Source organism: Calypte anna, chromosome 1 (assembly GCF_003957555.1).
Source record: "Calypte anna isolate BGI_N300 chromosome 1, bCalAnn1_v1.p, whole genome shotgun sequence".
NCBI lineage: Eukaryota > Metazoa > Chordata > Aves > Apodiformes > Trochilidae > Calypte > Calypte anna.
Window position 1 is genome coordinate 6379049 of NC_044244.1, and position 21121 is coordinate 6400169.

The following is a 21121-nucleotide window of genomic DNA, read 5'->3' on the forward strand; positions in this document are numbered from 1 at the left end:
TCTGTGAGGTGTCAGACCAGCATAGTCCCACGAGTAATTTCAGCTCAGCTAACTTTTTAGGCACAGGAGAGTCATCCAATTTGAAGACCTGCAAGCCCTAATCCATCCCTTATTGTCAGCTGAGAGACCAGCACTCTGAGGAGCTCTTCAATGCCCAAACCTACAGATGCCTTCATCAGCTCTGTTGATGAACAGAGCTTTGAACACCTATACAGCATCTCTGCCAGAGTCTGAACTTTGTTTTGACATGAACCCTACAGCTTCAAGTTTTGCTTTAACTTCTTAGCTTTTCAAGTCCAATGCAGTTTCAAGAAAGAGGATGATTAAATTATAAATTCACTGGATCAGGCAGAATTTTCACTTTTGAGCCACAAATTCTCCAGCCCCTGGAGTCAAGATGTGGGTTTTCCATCCCTCCCCCCCCATTCTAGCCACAGACCAAGTTTCCTGCTTCAGAAATAGAAGAATCTGTATTAATCCTTGAAAATCCAAAGCAGCAAAACCAATTTGCCTTACAAACTGGGTTCAGAGGAAACACCTTATTTGCTCGACTCTGAATTTGTTTCTTAACACCTGGTGCTGCTTTTCCCACTACTCAGTACCACTGAAAGACAAACCTGTAATTTGTAAGAGAAACCCTTAAGAAATCTTTTGCTGCAGCTATCCCTAATAAAACACAGCTAGATTTTCACAGATGCCATTTGTGGCCTTTATACATACTTGAAGGTTAAAATTTTAATAATTCTCCTATGCAATGCTGTATCATCAAAAGAAAAAAATTTAATAATTTATAAGAAAGAAAGGCAGAACAGAAAATATTTTATTAATACCCCAAGCACATTTAATGAGACAATAATTTGTGCACTGAAGTCTACAAATTAATTCTCTTATCATGTTTCAGACAGCTGCCTTCATATGTCATTATTTTTAAAACCTATATGATGGTATTTAGTAACTTTTGCTACATAAACTTCCATATAATACTTTTCTCTGATATCTGAATGTATTGTTCCAAAAAACTTTTTTACCAGAATCATAACAGTGTCTAGCTTTTGGAGTTTCATAAATAAAAAATAGTTCTACCTTAAGTTACTCCTTATTTATGCACTGAGAACCCATCAAATGTAAAAAATTGCCCCAAAACAATCACGAAACAAAGAACTCCTGAACCCTTTTTACCTTGTTCATCAAGAAGCTTTTTTGTAAGATCTTCTGCCTCATCTCCACAGTCTAACTCCAGGGGATCATCATTAATATCCAGGTTTTCCAGCTCCAACTCCAAGTCCTCACTCCCAGGTGCTTCTTTATTATCTTTGGCATCTTTTGAATCTGTTTAAAAGTTAAGTAGAAATATTAAATTATTAAATACAGACAATCCTGGTTAGAATACAGGAAGGTTCATATTGCTAAACCTATGTCACTTTAGTGTCCCAGTCCTATTGAAAGGGGACAAAGAGTATCTACTTTTTGAGACCATCCTGTCTCATCTGTTAGGTCTCCATGGTTTGACATCCTTAATACAGCTTTACCCCTATGCCTTAAAACCACAAACACTGTTAAGGATTATTAAATTTTTGGTGCTTTGGTTTGTTCTGAACTATACCTGGTACATCTTCACTGAATGACAGCATACATTGAAACAGAAGAAGATACTTAGAAATGTTGCACTTTAAGTCAAAAGTGCCTTACATGGATCACCAGGGCCATCACATGGCAAGTTCAAAAAATAAACCCAACACTCACCAACTAGCATACTGGGAAATTCAGATACAAAATAGTATCCTCCAAAACTCCAGTAAATGAGTATCACAAATGCTATTTAAAGAGCCAAATACAAAGGTACAAATTCTAATTTAATACTTCCACTGCATATTCTTTATAGTTCAACTGATAACAAAACCGGCAGAGCTCGCTAAAGAGGACGTTTTTTCACACAGACCAAGAAAAAAAGCAAAAAGCAGAACAGGAGGAAAACACTAGAGAAATAATATGCTATGTAGAAGGCTGTATAGAAATCATCTTTTCTTGAAAAGAAGTAATCTACAAATCTCCAGGTGAAGTTTCAGCCAGGAATAGCTTATAGTTTTCTTGAACAACAGTTTTTATTTTACCTGAACAACACTGGTCCAGCATAAATCCAAGATCCCATCTACAGCATTTTATTATGCTTTTAGGCCTCATTTCCTAACTATGCTTCATTAAAAGAAACTCAAGGCAAATAACCTTATTAAATTTTTTAAACAAAAACATGGCAACTGAGCAGGGTAAGCATCATATGGAAATTGTAGACTCACAAAATGAGCAAACTCTTTAGATTTGCAGAATAACTTTGTCTGGAATGGACCTTGGTGAGGTATCTAGTTCAGTCATCTGATCCCAGTGGATGAGGAATGTATTCAGACAAAATTTCTCAAGGACCTTTTCCAACTGTCTCAAAAATATTTTAAGATAGATTCCAGGCTCCCTTGGCAAGCTGTCCCAACACCTTATTATCCTCATAGGGAAATTCAGAATTAGAAATCAGAAACAGGGCTTTGAGCTATAAAGTTGAAATTCCATTAATACCAAACACTGCATACTAAAAAAACGTGGCCAAAACGCTGCTCTTAACCAAAAATGCATGTTCTGTTACACCTTGAACTACTGATGCTGAATGTCATTTTCTCCCTCATTATAATTAAAGTCCAACAATGCCTGATGCTGAACCTAGTCAAGTGATGAACCATCAGAAGTGAGGAACCATCCAGGACTTCTAATATACTGGAATTCTACACTGAGACAGTTGGTTACCATAAGCAGTTTAGTTGAAAAAAAAAAAGGAATATGCACTAACATCTTGGAAAGAAGATAAATGTCTGCATTTCTCACAGAAAAGTTAACATTTTCTCACACTGGTGAATCTCCACTTATATTAAATTTTAAATTCTATCAATATTAAAATATATTCCCTTTTTTTCCTTTCCTTAAATAGCATATTCAGATATAATTCCTACCCCATATAACTTAATCCCTACAAATTAATCTGAACTGGTGTTCCTTCCTGATCAACACAAATTAATTAATCAGAGAATCAAAATTTCCTCCAAATTTGCATTTCTGTTGAACAAGATATCTTAAAAAATACTCATCTAGGCATTCTACCTCTTGATTCATCTTTGCCAGATTCCTTGTTCTGGGAACATTTTTCATTATCTTTAAACAAAATTGCTGGTACAAAAGCCTTTAAGTCGATGAGATTCTCATAGAAGTTTCTAGCATCTTCATCTTCCCAGATACCCCCCTCCAAGTCATATTCTCCAGGCTTTCCTGGTGTGAAAATATCAATACCAGGTCCATGTTCTGCAAAAACAGAGAAACCATAAGAGTTATTTACACAAATTTCAGATGTACCTCTTCATATTAAAAAAATTACTGTTAGAAACATGTGAGTCTATTTATTACTGTTGCTGTTTTTACTTAAATATTGCAATGTAATGTTTAAAGTGCTTTTAACAAGCAAATCTTAATATTTTCTATATCAGTAAGTTATCTTCAAATTGTAAATTGGATACTGATAGAAAACAGACAGTATTGGAGTAAAACTGAAACCAAGAAATACATTATGTGGTATTAGAAAGGAAAGCTACAACAGGCTTTAACCACATCAGCATAAAAAGGAATTGCTTTGAGTATGACTAATTTTTACCTCATTGTATTCTAAGAACAGAAGATTAAAAAGAATAATTTTAAATTTAGAGGCATTCAATATATAGAACTCAGAATTCCTTCAGACATGAGGTACATTCATGATTTCAAGATCCTTTCTGAATCTAAAATTTGAGATTCATTAAGGCACTGAATAGCTTCACCAGCTAAACAATGTACTTCTCAGGAGGTCAGAGAGCCACCTAGTGACTTAATTAGCTTAACAGTATGCTCCTGTTTATAACATTCAAACCCGTTTTTGAAACAGGTTCTTTAAATATTTTTTAAAATGCATCATATAAAATGGAAAGGATTAGGTAAAAAATATTTTAGTTTTCCATTTATTCCTGTACTACCTGAAACAAATCTAAAGAGATATAAATTACCATAAGTATACAACATACAATAGTTACGGTTGCACGTTAGGTTTAACTACTTTCATTAAAAAAACATGTGTTTTTAATTCATTGATATTCTTAGAGGAGAATGCCTAAATAAAAAGAAATAAATAGAAAGTACACATTAGTAAGAGGGTTTGTTTTGCTTTCCCATCACATCCAAGACAAATCCAGCCTTCTGTTTACTTGCTTGAGAAGATGGCCTACCCTCAGGTGTTGGTTTCTCTTTGGGAAGATCAGGCATATTTTCATCCAGAAGATCAGCTAGAGACTGAGAATTTGCCAACAGCTTCTGATAGGACATGGAGAACTCCTCATACTGCTTGTGTCGATCCTCACTCAGCTCTCCTTTAGAGTGAAGAATGCGCCTACAAAAATCAGAAGTACAATAAGATGAGTTTTTAAATCAAAATATATTTGAGCTATACTGAACCACTACCCATGTCTCTGAGCAAAGCTAAATTTCCCTCCTTGAGAGAGAAATATGGTAATTCTATCTTAGACCACAATAGCCAAAATTTAAATTATGCTCTCCTTTTTCTAAGCAACCATACTGAATTACCAACTTCAATGTCATTGAGGGCAGGGCAGCCACAGAAATTTTAACTTCAATGATCAAAGAAAAAGGCTAATTTTTTTTTTCATCATTATCCTGCAGTAGTCTTGTGCTATGAAAAGGTTTTTGTAGTAAATTAAAACATTAAACTTATATGAAAGCTGGATAAAAGCTGCTTTGCATCTGCAATAACACATTTCTACGTTGTTCAAATAACTAATGGGCAATCATTGCCCAGAGGCTCAAAAAAATTTGCTGATTAAGACCAGCCCAATAATTTTCTATCAAACTGAGTTATTTGGAGTCTATCAACCCAAAGTAAGAGCAGCTGCATTTATTTCACCACACTTCTTTGAAAGCTTTTTTGTGAAAATATTAATACTGATTTTAAACTCTCTTAAAAAAATTAACTCCACTGTCAAAAGCAACTTGCATTTCAAGCAACAAAATCACTGCTTAAAAGTGCACACTAAAGCAGTTTCAGAATTACAGATACAACAGCACAACTCGATTTTCTTACCAATCTAACTACACTTAAGACCTAACAAGTTATCAGCTATTGCTCAACACCACAAACCAGCTTAAAAACAGATTCATTCATTTTTTAGTAGATACCACTGTTCAAAAGCATTACTCATTACACACTTTTGCCCTTTGCCAGTCCTTCATGATCTAGAATAATCATATAAAGTCACATAAAACTCCGCATGATGTTTGAAAAGACTAGATCTTTCCTTCAGAAACCTGCAATTTACCATGGGCTAAAACAAATAGGACTTAATAATTAAATACAAAGTACTTGTATGCTACCTGAAAGACAAAATTATTTAGATTGTGATCACCTCATAAAATCATACAGTAAATCCTAGGAGTACAAGTTGCAGATGTATCATTCATTTCAGAAAGACAAATCTCTGTTCCATTTTCAGAAGATTCCCTTCTACTCACTGTTCCACTTGGGTGCTCTGATTAATTTTAAATGCATATTTTAAGAAACTTAAGAAAGCTAAAATTCTTATTTTGGAAAACATATAACATTTTATAATATTAACACCAAATTTTGAAAGTAACACACAGCTTTTCTTTCACATACATGCTCTTGTATTTTCTCAATTCCTAGCATATTTGCTCATTCAATTTTAACATAAAAAAGGTAAAAAAAAAAATTAAAATCCTTTGAAAACTCTTGGACTTAAGCAATTTTGACAGCAAGTTACTATCCATTTTATTTATTAGAAGCAACCAAAAATTACACTTCTTGATTCTTACAGGGTGTTACACTATTATCTAAGTCAAATTCCAAAAAGGAATATAAATAACAAAAACCTCCTCGAGTCCCTACAGGAGCTCAAAACATAAAGCAGCTTGGATTAAAAAAAAAAATAAATTTAAAAATCAAGAATTTTCAGTACTTTGAACCAAACATACAGAACAAGGTAAGCTTGCTAGTACAAAGCTTGCCACAGAAGACTGATGAATGATGGTCAGTCCTTGATTTTGGAGTTAGCTAAGAATTAACAATGTTCTAGTTTGTTCCCAACTTCAGCTCCTGAGAACCACATTTTCCCACCTGTGGCATGATCCACTCTGGATGAAGGGCTCCTACATGGCTGAGGAACAAGTTAGGTTTTTAACAATAAGGGACCCTTCAGGCTGGCTGAGCTGTTTGAGGAGGCTACTACAGCAAAGACACAACTGGGCTCAGATTAAGCATGGACTTCCAAAGGCAGGATGACAGAATGAGCCTGCCTTGGAAGTCTGATTTGTTTTACAGTAGCTTGAATAATGCAAGTAACATTGGACTAAGCAGCCAGTACCCCTGACCATGCATCCTGACCAAGATGAAAGCATCAGAAGATAAAGTTTGAAATGAGGTGTGAATGCCAGAAGTCCTGAAGCAGGCTGCATCATTAGGCTTTTAAACAGTAAATATACAATCATATGCTTGCCAAAAGACACAAACATTTTGTAGCATAAAAATTCTAAAACACTTTAAGCAATTTAAGTTTAGGGACACAAGTGTTGACTTTTTTCAGTTCCCAGTTAATTGTAAAGCAAAAGTCATCTTTATACCTAGCATATTCACAGGGTGAGACATAAAATCCCCTATCATCTGCTCAAAATCAAAACTTTGTGTAGATGTCTTGCTAGGGGGCAAGTTGCAGTAAGGCTAGAAAAAGTTTTATTTCTTGACCCTCTTACAAAACCACACCCAAGTAACATGTTATCTGCTCCTGCAAAGTAGAGCAAGAAAAATTAAACTAAATAACCACTGACTTCCAAAGGGCAGTAGTTCAATTTAGATTGAGGAAGCATGATAAGTGCCAATTAATAGCCCTTCCACAGAGACAGCTATCCATTAGGTACAGATTTTCAGTTTAAAATATACCAGCTACCTCATAAACATGAGCACTGAAGCTCTGTGCTATTATTAAAAACCAAAAAGGCAAAGTGATGTAAAAATAGTACAGGAGTTTCAGTTCCCAAAAGACAAGTGTTAACAAATCCAAGCTAAAGCATACTAAGCAATCTTTAAAAAATACAATTAATTTTTCAATACAATTAGAAATAAAGCATACAGCACTTATCTTGATGTCTCCAGAGTGCTGCAAAGTGCCAAAACACCTCGTCAGATCTTAAAACACCCCTAATTCAGACAAAATAATATTCTTTCATATCCAACACTCACTTTTGAAAAACACACACCAGAATTTGGAAATCAAGTTGCTCCCTCCCAATGACACAGCCTGACTCTGATTTGCTATTAGCTGTGTAACCAAACAACCCTGGGGTTCTACTGTTAAAGAGGAACTCAAGGTAGTTTTCCTAATTACCCACATGCATAAACCTTTATATCTAATAATGCTTTTTTTTTTTTTAATGATTCAGAAGGTAACACAATATTAAAGCACTGCTAAGCATATTAGCACTGCTTGGCATATTAATTTTCAATGAACTCAACCAGTCTGTACAGCCTAAGTTATTTCACAGTCACTCTTCTGACACAGATACATTCAACAGGTCTTTGTATCATAACCTGAAGATTTGACACTGTTGATGCACAAGAGGGAACAGTTTGCTGCCTGTTCACTTTCCTGGTTCTGGAGTAACACTGAGAATAAAAGCTGCTGCTATCAGCCAAATGGATTAGGTTTCACATACACAGAAGATCACTTTTTCCAATAGGATTACTTAGCCATCTTTAAAAAAAACAAACAAAAAAACAAACAAAAATTAAATTAAAATATAAATAAAAACAAATAAAATCCCAAAAACAAAAAAATCCCCAAACACATAAACAAAAAACCCCAACAACAACACATCACCACAATCACTTATTAGAAACCCACAGTTTACAATTTCTATAGTATTCACAGACTTCTTACCAGGCAAGTTTCTGTCTTTGACCTCATGCCTTGCACAATCTCAGTATGCAAGCACCAAGGGTCTCTCTTGTTACAGACATGTTGTAAGCAAATAAAATTAGGCAATAAAGTTTTTTGATGTCTTATATCTTCAACAAAACTTATTCCCCAGCTTTTATTAAGCAGCTAAAATAAACATCTAAAAGTTCAGACAGATATCAATGATAAAATTATCTTCATCCAGTGACAGACTATACTTGTTCACATTCCTTCCCAAAAATAAAGCTTTGCACCCAAGTTCAGAGGGGTAATTCAGATAATGAGGTGTCTGCTCTGAGCTACTCAAAGCGGGCTCAATGATAAGATTGGACCAGGCTGCTCAGGGCTCTATCCAGTAACTTTTATCCAGTTGTGCAAGTAAAGATTAATGTATTTTTCCCTCTTCCAGAATGCTAATACTTCATCATAGTTTCTTAATATTCCTCATATCTCTTGGCATTTTTTCCACTTTTATTTCCAGTCATACAGACTTTTCAGCAGTCGTTCATTGAATCCCAGACAGAACCAATGTGCCCAGAAATCTTACATTTGCTTCCAAAAAAACAACAACTGAGTAAATAACACACTGTAAAGTAGTAAGGTACTTGTACAAATTATGAAAGCTCAAAAGTCAGTTTATGGTCCTGTGAAATACACCACTTATCTGACTGAGAAGGACTGCAGCACATTACCCACAAGACAATGGATTGAAATTTAAAGCCTTGGTTTGGGAACATCAAATTTTAATGTACTCCAAGCATACATTTGGCCCTGGATGGATGGCCAGCCTTTTAGCTGAATCCTCTGTTTACACACAGTAACATCTGCCTGGAATGCTTCCAAAATGATTAAAGAAGGACCACATTTAAATACCAGCAGTTGAGTTTAGGCTGGCTCAAATAACGACAATTCAAGCTGCTTTAAAGAAAAGCAAGTAATTATTAAACAATGTGGTCATGGCAGAAATTAAATTATTCCTATCTTAAAGATGTGCATATTCATACTCTTCAATATTAATATTTCACATAGATACTTAAAGAGTATTTGAATCAAACTATCTGTATCCACAAACACTTCAATACATAAAATTCATCCATATTAAAGTGTAAGGGATGAAAATTTCCCCCCATACTGGTACACTAAAAAAATGTAAACAAACCAAAGTAATTCAGGCATATGCTCCATTATATGGGTGTGGGTGGAAAGGGAGAAATCAGATTGTGCCAACTGGAAAAGGATGGTGCCAGCTGGAAAAAAAACATTATTCTCAAGCTGCTAAGGGGACAGAACCAAACTAAAAGAGTGAAGGGATTAAAAACTAAAGGTCAGCCTCCATTTCAAAGAATCTGTTTAGTTTTTGTTTTTTAAGTATTCAGAGCAAATTTCTAAGTATCTTAGATATATTGCATTACCTTAGATATATACTTATCTTCTACACACCAACACTTTGTATACAAATACCGTAACATATTTAGGCATTTCATAAACAAACTATTTTTTTCTCCACAAATAAAAAGCAACATTTAAATGTCACCTGTTTTGTCTTTCAATATTTTGTAGCTCCCTGTGGTCCCTTTTCAGGTGTTTGGTCAAAGACGTAAAGTACTCCTTCAACAAATTCTGGAAGGGCTGTTGTTTCTCTGGGCTAATTATCTCACTAGGAGGAAAGCTCAAGTTAAACTTCTCTGCAACAGTTTTTACTTTCCTTGGCACCAAACCAGCAATGTCATCTCCACAGTGCCGACAAAAGCTGATAACCACAGAAACATGAGTATGGGATTCTCGATCAGCGTTAATAATATTTTTAAGCTGCTCATAGATTAAAGACAGACCTTCCTTGTCAGTGAATATCCCAACTATTGTCAATTCCGCAATGAAACGCAAATCCGTTCTTAACTTGGTGATGTTGGGAGTCTTCTCCTCTTTCCTTGCTTCAAAATGTTTTTTCCAAGCCTGAAGTAACGAGGGAGCAAAATCAGCATAACGCTGGTGAAAGAGGGAGCACAAATGCACAGCGCAGTTCACGTCCGATATTTTCAGTTTGGCTTCCACAATAGAAGCTACTGCTTCTGCAATGTATTTGCTTAAATTCAGGCTATTAAAGTCATGGGACAGGGAGTCCCTTTGTTGCTCTGTAATGGTTTTTAGCTTCTTAACAAAAGCTGTGTTCTTCTTCAGGCTGGAATCTAGCCTGCTGAAGAAGTTTTCCTCAGGGCGACTGTCTGGTGCGTTCTGGTTTTTGCTCCGGAGCTCTTTCCTTGCCTGGTGGCGCTCCCAAGCCTCCTGATGGAGCTGATGTGCTTCCTCTTTTTCCCTAAGAGAAATGAAAATCAGTCATTTCCTTTAAGGACCTTACTTTCACATTAACAGTTCAAAGGCAAAAAGTCACAGTTGGAAACCCTCAAGCAGTTCTAAACACAACTAGCCCTTAATTCTGTATTTTTAACTATTTAACAAGTTAGTCCTAGAAAGCTAAAGCATCTGCTTCATAAACTACTCTGTTTGATTTTTTTTTTTGCTGCAAAGGTAAGTACTACTTCATACAAAATGAAATTTCTGAAATATTTCTAAGTAGCACATATTAAACCAACAGACTTAGAAAATATGAACATAAATATCCATTTACTCCAGACTGAGATGAACCTTTTAAAGAAAAGAACAGCCTTTCAATGGGTCACAGCTAAGGAAAATCTTCCCAGACTACTGAGATCTGACAGAAATTTTTTAAAAAGGTGAAATACACTTGTCCCAGCAAGTGTGCATTACATGGTCATCACATGGAGAATACTAACAAAAACCAGTACTACAGACCCAACTAGCAGAGGACAGAGCTGAAAACTCACAACTACGTAGAAGTCAAAGCACAGTCAGCCACCCATGTAGAATTTATAACAGGACATACAACTCATAGTAAATAATTCAAACAGGTAATCTTTTATAGTCCTGACCACAATGCAGACAGCAGGACTACACCATCTGGCTCAATTAAACCATTAAAGGACAACTTACTTCAGTTGAGCAGCTGCTTCTTCTTGTTTCTTTTTCTCTTCCTCCTCTAGTTTCTTTTTCTCCTCCTCTTCCAGTTTCTTTTTTTCTTCTTCTTCTTTCTTCTTCTGTTCTTCTTCTGCCTTTACTTTATCCTCTTCCTTTTTCTTCCGCTCCTTGTCTTCCTTCTTTCTTTTATCCTCATCCAGTTTTTTCTTTTTATCTTCAGGAACCTTTAAAGTCTCTCTTTTCATGCCAACCTTGACATCTTCTTTTGGCTTCTCCCTGGTGCTCACTGGTCGCCTTTCAGGAAATTCTTTTTCTTTATTATTTAACAGAGATTCTTTTTCTTCCATGTTTGCTGACTTTTTGCGCTCAGCTGGCATTGTGTTACCCAGGCAAATCTGCAGAATCACAAGAAAATCAGCACTTTTAACTTCTTGCTGATATATTAAAGTCACTTTCACAGCCCACCTATACTCACTTAATTCTTAATAAGGTAGCTCACAAATGCTTGATTCATCAGAGCAAAACACAGGTTTAGGTTCTTGAACTACATAAGGGACATAGCAGCAGGTAAATACTTAGCATTTTGTTATAATGTTACACAGCAAAGTTGTCTTTAGCATGAATTATACAGTAAAAACATCTGAGGTTTATGCAACTTGATGAATACAAGATCTAGAAACGTAACCAGAAGTCCATCTAAAAAATTTAAGAATCATGAAAACAAAGTATCTGCAACTCCAAAAATTAATAAAAATATCTGATTCATGAGCAAGCACCTGCAACTCACTGACCCTTCTTCCACCTTCCACTACCTCTACTCAGGAGCATAGGATAATGAAGGTCAGACAGAGCATCAAGTGGTTCAACTTCCTGGTCAAACAGGACCAACTGTGAGGTCAGACAAAATTGCTCCAGGCTCCAGTCTTGAAAACTGCCAAGAAAAGAGACTGCACAACCTCTCTGGCCAACCTGCTCCAATGCCTGACTGTCCTCATTGTAAAAAGGCATCATCTTGTTTTCACCTTTCCTCACTCCTCTCAAGATTTCCCCAGTCATCTCAAGCACATTTCCATATGGCACAAGTACCAGCTGGAAGAGTGTGCTGTGCAGGCTAAGATGCATGCACAGACTTCCCTGCCAACAGAGCAAATGGCAGCAATTGCAGACCAATTACAATTATCAAGATATTAATATTAATATTGATATTAATATTACCAAAGGCTCTAACTTTTATCTCATTCTACAAAGCTAATGGTTTTCTGGGGACTTGTAGGAGCTTTAGCAACTTTGGGGGTTCTAGCCATCTAAGCTTTAGTTTCATTTGGACAAGTATCCTTAAGATAACAAATACTGAACAAAAAAACAAAACAAAACAAAAAAAAAGCACAGAGTACTCCAGATCAGAAGGAAACTCTAAAGGTCACATAGTTCTTCCTTGTTCAAAGCAGGTCAAATCAGATCAGGGGCTTGGCTAGCCCAAGGACTAGGATGCAGTGTTCTCTCCAGGCCACTGTTCCAGTATGTGAATAATCCCACTGTAGCAAAGCTTTTCCTACAATAATCCAGGAATCCACTGTACCTCAGCTTCTGTCCATTTCTTCTCAATCTATCCCTGAACAGCTTTTGAGTTCCATCTTCTCTACACTCTCCCATTAGGTTGCTGCAGACAATAATAAGACTTCCCCTTCTCACAGATGAAGTTTTCCCCCAGCTCCCCCTGGCTCACTTCAGGCAGCCTGTCCTCCAGCCTCCTAGTGATCTTAATTGCCCCCCTGTGGACTTGCTCCAGCATGTCAATGCCTTTCTTGAAATAAGAGTCTACACAACTGGATGTGATGTCTAGATGTGGTCTTGTAAGTATCAAAGAGAGGGGAAGACTCACCTTCCTCAACCTGGATTAACTACAGTCTAGAACTCAGGTGGTCTTAATGCAGTGCCATTCTGCCAACTCATGGCCAAGATCCGATAGGGCCAGACAGGACAAAGAGGCAACTGGAACCACCTAAGCCTTATTTGCCTCAGACTAAATAAATTCTTAAAACAAAAAAATTCTCTTAAAAAATAATTTTCATATATTTACATGCTTCATGTATAGGCAGGACTGGTGGGATATGCTTGCATGTAAAACCTCCTAAAGAACTATCACTCACTTTTTATCAGTAACACTGGTTTGATTCCCAAATGCCACCTCTACTTTCACCTTTCTAACATTTTACCCAGAATTGATGATGAAAATATGCTAGACTCACATATTTCCTGCATCTACTCAACAAAAGTGCACAATGCAACCCTTGCATTCCAATTTAGTGTAGTGTTTCTATTATTTTTCACAAGTTCAGAAGACATTTATAAGCAAGACATCACATGAAAGAAAAAGCTGCTTCCAACCAAGTATCCCACATCTCCTTCACCATCCCCAAACCATAACATGGCAGAATTGTATACTGCCTATTCCACATGGAATGCTATTATGTTATATATACATTATCATTCTTAAGATGCTTGTCCAGATCCTCTGAAGGAAAAAAAAACATTTGCAAAAACTCACAGTATATTCAGATATAGGCAGAGGCAACTTGTGAATGGAAAACCTACTCAGGACTTGGCCTCTTTGTCAGCAATTGGAATGGCACCAATGAAGAAATGTTTCTGACACTGATTTACAGAGTGAGACCCATCAAATCAGCATCACTTAAACAAGTACTAGCAAATTTGGCTCCCTAATGCATGTCTACAACTAAAAGGTTTCACAGTTCAGTATCTCAGAACTACCTGGATTTCAGAAACAGTAACCTACATCACCTCGAAACAGTGTTGTATTAAGTCAGAACTTAACCCAAAAAAAAAACCCCAACCCGAAACAAAACCAACAACAACCCCAAGAAACCCCCCAAATGCCTCCATATTAAAGGCCTGAACTATTTTTCCCATCTCTGCAGTCTAGTTAAACAGGGCCTGTTTCTCACAGATCCACCTGGCATGTAAAAGTACTCCATGTGTTTTGTTTCAAATTCAACAGTAAATTTATTAATCTTTTCTCACTACAAATCCACATTGGAAATTTGTTTAGTTTGTGACAGCTAAATTCTTTCTCCCGCCATTTTTAACAAAAGGGGTCTGAAAAAGGAGCTTTTGGCATTTGAACATCACCATAATAAATTACTCAGAAAAATTAGATCCATTCTAACACTGCAGAAGATTCTCCAATAATTGTATTAAAATGTTTCTCACCAAGAAGTACAGTAAGAAAACAAGAGAGTAACACAGACATCAAAATAAAGAACCTGAAAGATAATAAATTAGGAGCTACGTTTAAAATTAAAACATCAGGAAAAAAGGGTTGTTTGATTAAAGAAATGCTGGAAAAACACACCGCAGTTCCAGTACTCCAGCTTTTATCTTTTTCTCCCACCTGTTTTTAGTAGGGTAATTCAATTCCAATTGGGAAAAAAAAAAACAAACAACAAACCACAATCCACAAACAAAACATCCAGCTACATGTGTAACTTTTAACAATAGGGCTGCTTACCAAAATCACTGTTCTACTCAAACTCTAATTTTAGGAACTCAGAATTCTGTTTTAAAGAGATTATCTGATAAAACAGAGATGGGATTGAAAAAAATAAAATAAAAAAAAAGATGGTGCATAATCGGGTACATTGCAATTTCAGCCACAAGGCAGTGTTATCTCCTTTCTCCCCATGAAACACCCATCCCGACAATGTAGTTTCTAGCAAATTTCTGCCCTGTATCACAGAACAGAAGACTTCTGACTACCTGCTACATAGATAGCTCCTTATCTCACAAACTCTTCACACTGCCAGCTCATTGATGCCTCCCCGATGGCCAGAGGGAGGCACTGCGGGTGCTGCCTCCAAGCTTTACCCTGAGGGTCAGCACCCAAGTGTCAGCCAACAGCAGAGCACGGACAGACCTCAGCTCTGAGCCTGTGCAAGAGCCCTTCCCTCAGCAAGAACCTTCATTTAGACCTTGTTACTCCTCCTCAGCTGCCAGTTGTCACCAGATCTCTAGAAAGCTTATACTTCCTCTAGAAAGTTTACACTTCTGCCCTAATTTGACTGAAACTGGCTGAAAGGTTCAAAAGTTGTGGGAAGCAGAGAAAAATGGAAACCAAGAGGCAGGAGGAGGCTCACCTGAGTCTAACATCCATAGGAAATAAGGATGAAGATATGGAGCTTGTTTCCTTGCAGTTCCCTTAATCTGCACCATTAAGAGAAACTTAATCATTAAGAGAACTTCTGCTTGATGTCTAATGTTTCCATGAATGTCCTGATGAAAAGGCATGATAACAGCATGAGCCTTATGAGCCAATAAATAAGAAATGGTGATTACAACTGAAAATTAGAAAAGACAAAGAAGACAACACATGTTCCACATACTTTGGACTCTCAGCAGCCTACTTCTGTAGTGACATTTAGATCCTTTAGCACTCTGTATTCTCGGTTTCATCACTTAAAGATGCTATTCAGCCAAAAGAAACTATGTCTCTTAATTTTTCACTACTTGACCTACCTTAACTCAACCTCAGTCAAGACATTTTTTGTTGTATCTGAATTTCTATTTGGTTTTTTTTTTCATACCAATCTCAGAATTTAAAAACCTTATGGGGTTTGGGTTGGTTAAACTCTAGGCTTGTAAACTTAAAAACAAAGATCCTGAAGTACACAGGCAACACTTAAGATAAAGCATCTCTGTACTTACTCTCAAGGAAACAAAAAATTCATAAAAGGCATTCAGCACCATTAATCTACTCACTACTCAAAATAAAAGGATATTGGATATTGGTCCAATATGCTTGAATCCTCTCAAAACACTAAAAGCAGCTGATTTGCACAGACTGCAGTGCCATGAACCAGAACCTCAATCCTTGCAAATACAAGTACACAGGAAACAAACATGGTTTTATTAAACTAAGAATATTGAGATCTTTAACATTCTACTGCTACTGGGAACTAAATTGATGACATAAGGATTCCTTTATGCATATGCTACTCTACTACAAAAGAGATAAGAGAGATTAAAAACATAAGCAAGATATCCCACTTCTGAATGGCTGAAAAACCTCAGCAAGAAACTTCCTCATCTCAGAAAATTAAGTTTCAAGAACTGAAACGTAATTACAGTTTCTCTTAAAGGAAGGGAAGGAACATAAGAACAAAACCGTGCTCAATCAGAAGAAAATAAACCACAAGTTTTGAAAAGTGAGACAGAGAGCAAGTCAGGCAATCAGAGAGGAGGGGAAGGAGCGCCCCTGTCCCCAGTGGCAGGGAATGCCCAGGCGGACAGTTTTACTTTCGCTTAAGTCTTGGAGGAACCGATCTGCTGTCAGATCCGCAGCAACACGCTTTTCACCGGGAAACAGAGGCCTGCGGACCAAGGCGCTGAACACACGCGGAGCGAAAACAACTTCATAGCTAACAGTCCCCCTCGCTTCTTCCAGGACACCCCTACACACCCCTCAATCCACCTCCTCAGGCTCCCCGGCAGCCCAAACACCTCCTGGGGCTCTGCCTTCCCCGCTCGCCCCCACACCCCGAGAAACGCGGCCAACAGCCCCCTGCCCTGCAGCCACCTCACCTCAGCCCTTCCTCCTCCTCCTCCTCCTCCTCCTCACCCCCCTCCACCCCGGGACACCTCAACCCCGAGGAACCCCCTCCCCCGCGCCTCCTCACGGCCCCCGCCTCCCACAGGCCCCCGCACCCTCCCCCCGCCTCCCCCGGGCCCTTTTTCCCGACACACCACGGTGCCGCCCCACCCTCCGGGCCGCCCGGTGCCCTGGCTCTCCCCCAAACGGCCGGTGCCCCCGCCGCCCCCCGCCTCAGCCCCGCTACCTCCGCCCGGTGCAGACATGGGCGCTGCCTCCAGGCCACCGCCGCCTCCTCCGCCCGCCGCGGCCCCTCGAGGCCCCCTCGCTCCTCTCCCCTCACGACGCCCGCCGCGCTCCCTGACGGGGCTTCCGTTGCCTTGCCTGACCCGCAGCACCGCCCCGAAAGAGCCTCCGAGAGCTCGGGACGCCCGCCCTGTGATGCCCAAGCGTGAAAAAAAGGCGATTCCGCCTAAACGCCTCCTCGCCGCGGTTCCGGGCTGTCGGGCGAGTGGTTTTTTTTCCTAGAGGCAAAGGTCAGGCATCCATTCAGGCAGCCCCGGGCGGGGTCCTGACGGCGGGCGGCCCTGCTCGAGTTACCGGGAGGCTGCGGAGGCGGAAGTGGCGGAGGGGAAGGGGGGGCCCGGGAGCGCCGTCGCTCAGAGCGGGAGGGAGGGGAGGGAGAACGGGCCCTGACCGGCGCTTCCTTGGGGGCCTCAGCGCACGGTTCGTTTTGTCGCCGAGCGTGACGTCACTCCCGCGATGTATATTTGGACGTGAGGAGTGACGTCACGCAGGTCGTCATACCTGGGGCGGCCTTTCTGAGGGGAGCGGGCACGGCGGTGCCCGAGGTGTCACTGTGGTAAAACCCCGGGAATAACGGGGGTAACATCAAGTTCTTATGTAATTGATGATTTCGTGGGTGTTTTCTGTTCGGTTTGCAGCCTGAACCTGGCAGCTGCGCTTAACTCTCCTGTCAGATTCCCTCGGCCTGGACAACCGAAGGTGTTTTACAGAGGTAGAGTCAGTTACACAAAACTTTATTTATTTTTTTTTTTAAGTGCTCACAAACTGCACGCCTGGGCATGGTGTGGGTTGCTGGTCAAGCCTAAAGTCACCCAGGCTGGAAAAAACTGGTACAATCCAGAATTTCAGGATTTGATTCTTGGTTTTTATTTTACATTTAGGCTCTGGATTCTGACAGATTTTTCTCGCTTATGGGAAAGCTCACACCCCTCTAGACTTAACAACGAGCACACACAAATACTTGGCCATGGCAGCAGGCACAGGCCTTGATGTGCATAATGAGATTATTCAGCTGTTAAAGCCACCTTTTATTCCGAGGCAAGGGGGAGCTCAAATCTGAGGCTCTGGTTACTGATGCAGAGCTCTAGGTGTGCTCTGCCAACTGGAACAGGACTAGACAGGTTTGGTTGTGAATTTTTTTGTTTTAGTTTTAAAGGAAAAAGCTCCCTGTTTTTTAACTTCATTGCTGATTTTGTAGACACATCTAAAAATCTCTCTGGAAAAGTTTGAAAGGACCAAGTCACAATTGTTATTTACACAAAGCATTCAGGTGTCCCTGCTACACACAGGTCTCTTCTACTTGCCAAAATTTTATGATTTACCAGGTTGATGAATGATTCACTAGAGTAGAGCAGATCCATGTGCTAAATGCAGGGGAAAAAGGGTTAAAGGGGAAAAGTAACTCCTGTTAGTGTTGGTGCTTTCTTTTCCAAGGCACCACTTCTGTACCATCAGTGGATGTCACCAAATGACACTTTTTTAGACTTATTTGTAAAGGTGAACTCAGTGTTATATTAGGCTTAAGTATCATTTTTAGGGGCATTATGTCAAGAAATGGTGGTGGGTTGTGGGGTTTTTTTGTGTTATATATGCACTATCAGTATAATTTTGAAAGGAAACAAAACCTCCTGTATTTACACCACACTCCTACAGAGCCACAACTACATTGGAACTGTTTTTTGTGGGGACCATGCAAGTAAAACTTGTTTTACCTTTGTCTGATAGCTCAGAAGGTTTTTCCTTCTAAAACACTTGTTTCATTTGTGTACCTACTGATCAAGTTTTCCTTCTAAGTTACCAAAAAGAACACCAAGTTGATTTCGTTTCCGGAGTCTCAGATGTAAAGCATGTCTTTCAATTTTTTGAATTCCTGAAGTTCTTATTCCCAGCTTTTTCAATGTTTCCTCAATTAGTGGCCCAACATACACACAATATTCAGGGAAACCACAGTTGTGCCAAATACTAATGTAGAATCTGTAGGTGTACTCAGTATTTCCATGTAGCCAAATCCAGAAAATGATCTTTTTTCATCAAGTGAGCTGATATTCACATCGTTTTTTCAGACCCATCTGTTTTATCCCCACAATTTTTCAATTTTTAGATTATTTATAGTCACCATTTCCTGGAAAGGAGCAATATTTTAGTGCATGTACTTTTGCAAGATACACAAGTTTGTGTCTCACCTTGTTTAAATAATCCCACCAGTCCATCTTGACACTCAGATCCAAGATAACCTCTCTCCACCACAGACCTCCAGCTGACAAACTTCATCACAAACTTGTGAGAAGGTTCTGTGGGTTGATACAACTCCTTAAGTGGCAAGGACTTTAGAAATCCCTTTAGAAATGCCCCCAGCTGATGAGGATTTTTTATTAAAATATTGCAAGTTCAGCTCTGCTAGGTAGTCAGTTCCATACTATTTAGTACATAAAACCTTGATTTTGAAGGATTTCTATATTTTTTAGCCAAAACATTAGAGATGACTGAATCAGCCTCATGCAGGAGTCTTCTCTAGAACAGACTGTCTTTTCCAGAACAATCAGGCCCAGAGTATGTGCCCTTAGCAGCACTGTTCCTGCTGGCACAGGTACCACTTTCTCACATTTAGTTATGAATCAAAGTCAACAAAACCTTTTATTGACCTAGATATAGTTACAACAAGGCTTTTCTCAGGTGTTATCATGTCCTGTGCAAGGTGCTTATGCTGGCAAAATCTGCAAAACACTTTAAATCTTCAGCAACTGAGTTTTGAATCACAGCAAAAACAAAACAAAACCAAACAATTTGCCTTGATGAGGTGTATGTTCCATAAACCCACGCTTTGGCCTGATTAAAGCAGCAAGTGAACTCACATATACAAATATTCTATTCCTTCTCTGAGACCCACATGGTGTGACAGAACCACCTCATTTTGTCCTTTCTAGCTTCAGATGACTTTTAATGTTCAAACCTATTCCTCCTATCAGTGTTGATTTTGAAATATTCCACTCGGTCTCTGTCTGCTGTAAAGCAAAACCATTTGATATCTGATATAAAAATATTGACATTTGATATAAAAAGCATTGATATCTGCTACTTGACTGATGTTTGCTTAAGAACAGTGGAATAGTATTGCATCATCATACAATCTGACTGCAACTTTTGTCTTTTTACCCAAGCACAGAATAGAATCTATGATTCTATGATTCTATTTAACTAGATCAACCTTTTATGCCTCTTTACTGTGAACTCAGAATTATGTGCTGTTGCAATGTTATTTTCAAGGTTCTTTGTTCTATTATACATTGAAAAAAAGAAATATTCAAGGCCACATTTCTGCTGTGCTTTACTTTTGGCTGCATCGTGTCCTCCTATAGCTGTATCCTTTTTCTTTCTTTGCTGCTTTAAAGGTCATTCACTTTTAATTTTTCTCCTATTATAGATCTGCATAAGTCCAACCACACAGCCTCAAGGAACACAAGTGGCCCTTCTCCAAGAACTGTGAATATCATAAAATCCCTTGTCAACAGTGGTGTCATAACTGATTCTGTTGCAAAATTCAGTTCCACCTGCTCCAAAAGCACATTGCCTTTGTTTGATTTGAAGGACAAAATCCTCTTTGATTTCCCTGTTGTGAAGGCAGTCTACCAAGTAGATTCATGGACACAACCAAGCCCGTGGGAAAGTGATTTGCCAGTACCCCTCTTACCTTTCATGCCTACATTCACACAAAGTTTACAGAATCACAGCATGGTTGATCCTGGAAGGGACCTTTTGAGGTCATTTGGTTCACCCCTCCCTATTTGACCAGGGCTACCTAGAGTCATGTGTCCAGACAGCTTTTGAGTATCTCTAAGGATGGAGACTCCACAACCTCTCTGGGTATCCTGTTGGAGCACCTGGTGGTTACCCTCACAGTAAGAAGGTGTCTCCTGACGTTCAGACAGAACCCAGTGTTTCAGTTTGTGCCCATTTCCCCTGGTCCTGTCACTGGGCACCACTGAAAAGAACTTGGTTCTGGCCTCCTTGCATCTGTCTTTCAATATTTACAGTCATTGATAAGAACCCCCTGAGCCCTCTCTTTAGGCTCAACAGTCCCAGCTCTCTCAGCCTTTCCTCATATGTGAGGTGCTCTGGTCCATCATCTTCATGGCCCTTCTCTCCAATATGTCCATGACCTCAGAACTGGAAATGT

At 39.0% G+C, this 21121-nt stretch overlaps 1 protein-coding gene and 1 long non-coding RNA gene across 3 annotated transcripts in view; one reads left to right on the plus strand and one right to left on the minus strand.

Annotated features, from left to right (window-relative positions):
• Positions 1 to 16997, minus strand: part of UPF2 (UPF2 regulator of nonsense mediated mRNA decay) — a 63559-nt gene extending 46562 nt beyond the window's left edge. Inside the window, exons 1-7 of one of the 2 annotated variants that reach the window (XM_030451054.1) lie at positions 15437 to 15548; positions 15191 to 15257; positions 11052 to 11431; positions 9577 to 10356; positions 4290 to 4450; positions 3142 to 3339; positions 1180 to 1329 (exon numbers count right to left, since the gene is read on the minus strand). In XM_030451054.1, coding sequence (XP_030306914.1) covers positions 1180 to 1329; positions 3142 to 3339; positions 4290 to 4450; positions 9577 to 10356; positions 11052 to 11413 — 1651 coding nt within the window. In that variant the 5' untranslated portion in view covers positions 11414 to 11431; positions 15191 to 15257; positions 15437 to 15548. Of the gene's footprint in view, positions 1 to 1179; positions 1330 to 3141; positions 3340 to 4289; positions 4451 to 9576; positions 10357 to 11051; positions 11432 to 15190; positions 15258 to 15436; positions 15549 to 16888 lie in introns of those variants that run through there. The other variant, XM_030451064.1, reaches the window with a different exon arrangement.
• A 99-nt stretch (positions 16998 to 17096) lies between these two features.
• On the plus strand, positions 17097 to 20453 carry LOC115598373. The gene is made up of 3 exons (XR_003987606.1): positions 17097 to 17177; positions 17586 to 17659; positions 20369 to 20453. It is a non-coding gene; the product is annotated as an uncharacterized LOC115598373 (long non-coding RNA).
• Positions 20454 to 21121: the final 668 nt, after the last annotated feature.